The sequence below is a fragment of the Bidens hawaiensis genome, unplaced genomic scaffold (assembly GCF_021521415.1).
Source record: "Bidens hawaiensis isolate Kalapana, Puna unplaced genomic scaffold, B.hawaiensis_p1.1 tig00042753_1, whole genome shotgun sequence".
Lineage (NCBI taxonomy): Eukaryota > Viridiplantae > Streptophyta > Magnoliopsida > Asterales > Asteraceae > Bidens > Bidens hawaiensis.
The window spans coordinates 104,097-109,777 of NW_027497568.1; the positions used below are offsets into that span (position 1 = coordinate 104,097).

The 5,681-nt window shown below is 36.2% G+C and overlaps 1 protein-coding gene across 1 annotated transcript; it reads right to left on the bottom strand.

The window, feature by feature from the left end:
• Positions 1 to 3,365: 3,365 nt before the first annotated feature.
• On the bottom strand, positions 3,366 to 5,273 carry LOC143593778 (aquaporin TIP1-1-like). The gene is made up of 2 exons (XM_077073291.1): positions 4,811 to 5,273; positions 3,366 to 3,884 (listed from the first exon to the last, which is right to left on the bottom strand). The coding sequence occupies exons 1-2, from the start codon at positions 5,219 to 5,221 to the stop codon at positions 3,528 to 3,530; spliced, it is 768 nt and encodes a 255-aa protein (XP_076929406.1). The 5' UTR covers positions 5,222 to 5,273; the 3' UTR covers positions 3,366 to 3,527.
• Positions 5,274 to 5,681: the final 408 nt, after the last annotated feature.

A 5,681-nucleotide genomic window follows, 5' to 3' on the forward strand; every position in this document is an offset into this window, starting at 1 on the left:
GTACCTTTATATAGCTATTGAACGCAACTCGTCCTCTTGAATGAATGAGGTTAGTACATAAGTATATAAAAACATTGTCCTTGGCCAAACTCTAGTGTCATTTGTGTGGACCAAGGAGTGAGTGAGTGACCATTGACTTGATATTTCTTGTCTATGACTTTTAAATTTGATATTTTTAAATTATTATTATGGTCCTAGTTTCATTATTTTATTGCGTGTGTGCAATAAGTTAAATTGTATTATATATACAACAAAGAATTAAAGAGAGAATTATTATCTGTACTAAAAGTAAAGGCAACTTTGCGCACTATCATTTTGAAAATTTCTTAAACTTTTAGCCACATCTTTCTTGAATTATTTTTGTAATGGTGTGTTGTATGCAGCCTTTTTAATGTCACATGGCCCTCTTTGTTATGTCATGTGTCCGCCTCAGTTGTCTAAAACCATGTGATGGCCGGTTAATTTGTATATATAATCTTGTGTTAATTGTGTAGTTTTGTTGAGTTTATTGTTAAAACTTTGATACTTCATACGTGCTTTTGTATTTCAGGTCATTAATCGTTAAAGATGTTAAATTGGAAACCTGTACGAGCATGGAATGATACATTGGGAAGTCTGTAGCATAAATTGAAGTCTTGGGAAGTGTTAACAGGATTCGGAAAGAGTTTGGATGATAAGCTGATGCTAAAACTGAACAAGATGGGTTGACAAAACGCGACCACGAAGTAAAACGAGCATACCTTGGGCTAGAAAATGAGTTACTGGACCCATAATATATGAATTTTGGGTTTTTCGACGAGAGGAATCTGAATATGATGTTATCTTTGGTCGCGGTAAGCGAAAACATTTGTATATTACCATCGCGATACACGATCAACATAAGAACGTGAAAAAACAGGGGTTGACCTATATGTTCTATTTTACGAACCCTAATCAGTTATCACGACTTCCAGTCATCTCGGGGACGACAAAGGGGTGATTCCGGGAGCCCCAGATAACCTCCAATCACCTCGGGGTTCATAGTCCATCATCCTGAATCAATAGCCGAAGACTAATCGAATATCATGAGCGGCTGATTCGTCTCGAGTCATTCCCCGGATGTAGAGTATTGTAACTTTTTCATTATTTTCTCATGTGTTAAAGAACAACCTAATTGTAATTGTTTTTGATTAATCTATGAGTATTGATGTTTGGTATTGCTGTGCACTCAGTCAGTTTAGGCTTACTTCGATCAGAATGATTAGTTTGCCAGTTGCTATGATAATTGCTTATAGGGTTGTTTTGACTAGTTTGAATATGATGAAGCATACAAATGCCCTTAGTTGAGTCACACTGGCATGGACTGTTTGATAACCAGTGTCGTGTGTTAGCGATTGTTGATGCCTAAGGTTTGCCTAGTTAGTTAATCTGATTTGATATTTGAAATTAATCTGTTAAGTTAACATGAGATTATTGTTTTAGTTGCATGCTTGGACCCTAGGTGTGATTTTGTTCTTGTTAATTGTGAAACTCATTTAAGTGTTTGTTGCTTCCAAACAAAACCTGCTAGTGTGATCAGCACTCGACAAAACTTCATAAGTGTTTCTTTATAATTGTTTTATAAATATAATTAAATAAACGAACAAACGTATGACATTGACCACATGATCCTTTCAATACGATACCTGACTTACCTTGTCTATAGGTAATATAAGGTTTTTGCATGATCGGTACGACACGGTTATCACCATGTCGTTAACTCCTTATGTTCCGCTTACTTTCATGGATCTCTAGTTATGTTATGAGCTTATGAGGGAGTGATCCCAACTCGTAACCAGTGATATGTAAAATGTAAAAACACTGATGTGCGTCTATTTTCCTTAACATTGTGTACCCGAGTTCATTTATTGATGGAAAAGAAAGGAAATAGAAGAAAATAAAAAAAATTGCTATGTTCTAGAGGTTTTTTCTAAAGAAAGAAAAGAAAAGAAAGAAAATTGGAGAAAATTGTGTTCCTGAATTTCATTAAACGAAAAAAAAAAGCAAATGGAAGGAAAATAAGGAGAGAAATAAAGATTAAGGGGCCCCTAAGTTGGATGAAAATGTTTTCTTTTTAATTTGTAAAGAAATGGAAAGAAAGAAAGTAAAGAGAAAATGGGAAAGAAAATTAAAAGAAAAAATTTCATTACATTTCTTTTCTTTTCTCTTATTAAATTGAGCTCGGAAACAAAGCGTAACTGTTAAGATCACTTCTAAACATAGGTAAAAGTAGCGAGTAAATCAAAGAGCAATTCAACACATTTAAAGTAGACTTAAATCTTCAAATGTTTGTTGCGTATCAAATGTTTGTCGCGTCACATCCTCCTGTCACTAAAATATGCATGTCGTTGGCATTTGCTGAGTATCAATGAAAACACCCCTAAATAATGGCTTTACTTTGAAATTTGGCTAAATGGATGCTTGTAGCGATGACGACGATCTTAGCGTGCAACGACCATTCATCACCTTATTAGTTCCATGGGCTTATATGCTGCTATAAAATTACTTGGCTTCCGTATCATTTGACAATGACGAAGTCAATGGCGTAGCTTAGTTGGGGCCAGTGGTGGCCCCGGCCCCCTCTGTTTTTCGCTCGGTGGTGGTGTAAATTTATCTTTCTTCGGCTGAAAATTTTTATACATAGTGTAAATTTACTCGTTTCTGACTGAAATTTTGAGCTCTCCCCCTCCGTTTTTTCGCTTGGTGGTGTAAATTTATATTTTTTCGATCGAAACTTTTATTATACATAGTGTAAATTTACCCGTTTTCGACCGAAATTTTGAGCCCGCACCCCTCTAGTTTATGAATTTTTTTTATACATATTGAGTCCAGCCCCCTCGACGTGTATGTCCAAGCTTCGTCACTGACCGAAGTCATTACCCTCTTCGCTTGCAAGATACGGGAACTCAACCCACCACGCGATTAAAGGGGGAACCCTTATGATTTTTCTTCCACTATCATTGCTTAGCTATCCCTTAAGAAACTTTTACAATTGTGATTATGAGGCACCAACTTACTAGAGTATTGACCTACTCTAATACCACTTAACACAAGGTCGTCCCAACGACAAGTATTTATATCACGCTTATTTATACGAGTCTTTGATTCCGTATGGTCATTGACTTATCAAGTGAATACCCAACTCTCAACCAATGTCACAACGTACTCTTAGTAACTAGTAAACATGAGTAATTGAACACAATTTGAGTTAATGAGATATTCTAACATTTGGCACGACAAATTTAACTAGACTGTTTTAAAAACGTATATTTTAAGATTTAATTTGGTTTGTAAATTATTTTATAACCTTGAGCTCGATTAAATAAGCCTAAACTCTATGAAATATATATCAACAAACCATCAGCATTTTAACATAAAACATAGTAATGTATTTGATCAATGCAAATAAAAATCAAATTAAATAAGAAAATGCAAACAAAACAAACATCACACACAAAGTGAAGAAGATACAATTACAACAATGATCAAACATATTTATATTATCAACCTCACAACGGCTCGTGAGTGCGGCTAATGAAGATGAGTTCATAGATGGCACCAGCAAGACCACCACCGATTATGGGTCCAGCCCAGTAAATCCAGTGGTTACCCCAGTCCCAGCTAACCACAGCTGGTCCAAATGCCACTGCTGGGTTCATAGATGCACCCGTGAACGCACCACCGGCTAGAATGTTCGCTCCCACGATCAAACCAATCGCCAAGGGTGCTATTGTGCCGATCTCACCCTTTTTTGGGTCGACCGCGGTGGCGTAAACTGTGTAAACTAGTCCAAATGTCATCACGATCTCGAACACAAACGCGTTCCAGACCGATACTCCGTGGGCGAGTGAGAATCCCGTGGTCGCCTGCATTTAAACAGAAATATTAACTTAAAAATATACCATGTGCGCAAAATACAATTTACTTGCTCGTGTTGGTTAGGAGTGCATTGATGGGTCCCCCTGAGTTTTGTAGGTTCAAAAAGCTCGGCTTAAAAGTATATCACTTGAAATCGGCTTGATTAGTTGATTATATACAAGCCGATCCAATCCAATCCAACCCGGCTAGGTGTGTAATCAAGCCTGAGCCAAGGAAAGCTCGCTCATTATCATTTTTAAGTTATAACTTAAAATTCTAATAAATATAACTTTTACCTAAAATATAATCTGGATTTAATTGGTATACATAAATTTTAACTTTTGTAGCTACTCCTTCCGTCCATCTTTAAGTGTAATATATAGTTTGAAAAACACAAAGTTCACGGTAAATTAAATAATTATTTTTTTTGCTTATCAAATGATAATAATACTCTTGGAAATTGGATCCATCAATATTGTTTATTAATGCTAGTTGTGTGTGTTTAATGGTAAACCTAGAAATCGGCTAATAAATTTTGATATTGTACATATGTAATGGGATAAACATAAAAAGAAATATGAAAACTTTTAATAAGACGGAAGAAGTATTATTTATATGTTATGAACGTGTTAAAATCATATCACTTTTTTCCTCTTTATATATAAAGCTTACCCAACTTTTTACTAGTCAATCTCGAGTTTAAAAATTCAGCTTATTTTAATAAATGAGCCAAGTCCGAGCAACCTCTCCTTTCCGCATAGTTGAAAAAAATAAAAAAGTAGACTCGAGTTTTTTACGAGCTCAACACATTTAAGTTAAATAAGCCAAGCCAGATCAACTCATTCTACTCGGTTCAACTCGTTTACAACTTCACGTAGCTAAAAATAACATTAATTAATAATCTGAAAAAAAAAGTGATGATGAGCTAGCTTACCAAACCGCCAGTAGAAAAGAAAAGAAGTAAACAAGCAACAACCGATCCAAGAAGCTGGGCAATAATATAAAAGATCCCACGTAGCAACGTAATATTACCACCAATAAACAAACCAAACGTGACAGCAGGGTTGACATGTCCACCAGAGATATTAGCACTAATCGCAACCGCCACAAACAAGGCCAACCCATGTGCAATGGCCGCAGCAATTAACCCATCCGGTGTGGTTGAACCGCCATAAGTAATCTTGCTTATAGCCATCCCAGAGCCTTGGCCAGCAAACACGAATATGAGTGCACTTATGAACTCGGCCAAAAAGGCCTTGATGGCACCCGGGTGAGTCACTTCATCTTCGTACCGACCGATGGCTACTCGGTCGATTATTTGCCGGTGGAATTGGATTTGTGGCATTATGGGAAATTACTAGGAAAGAAGAATATATAGGAGTGTGTGTAAGTGTGTTGAGGTTTAGTTTGAGTTACTGATAGGTTTATATTGACGATGTTATGGAGTGTTTGTGACTGGCTGAGACGGTTGCCGGTTTTTTTTTTTTTTTTGGGTTTGGGGGGGGGGGGGGGGAGGGTGAAGTGTGGTGTAGTGTAGTTATGGTTATTTTTGGATTTGTTTGTATGTGAGGTAAAGGAAAAGGTGATGGACATGTGTTGTTGATGTGTTCTAGATGGATATTATTGAATCCATGTTAAGATAATGAGATTATTTATCGGTGTCTTTTACGAAAATGTTATGTATAGTTGTATACAAACTTCTCTTTTAAGAGTAGATATAGGGTATATGAAATTAGTCATCACTCTTTTGTCACGTTCATATTATAACTAGTTGTAGAGATGAGTTTGTTGTCATACGGTGTGAT

Coding starts and splice junctions, on each gene's coding strand:
- LOC143593778 (XM_077073291.1), bottom strand. CDS start 5,221: ATGCCACAAATCCAATTCCACCGGCAAATAATCGACCGAGTAGCCATC. Junction 3,885..4,810: donor TCTTTTCTACTGGCGGTTTG/GTAAGCTAGCTC, acceptor GTTTAAATGCAG/GCGACCACGGGATTCTCACT.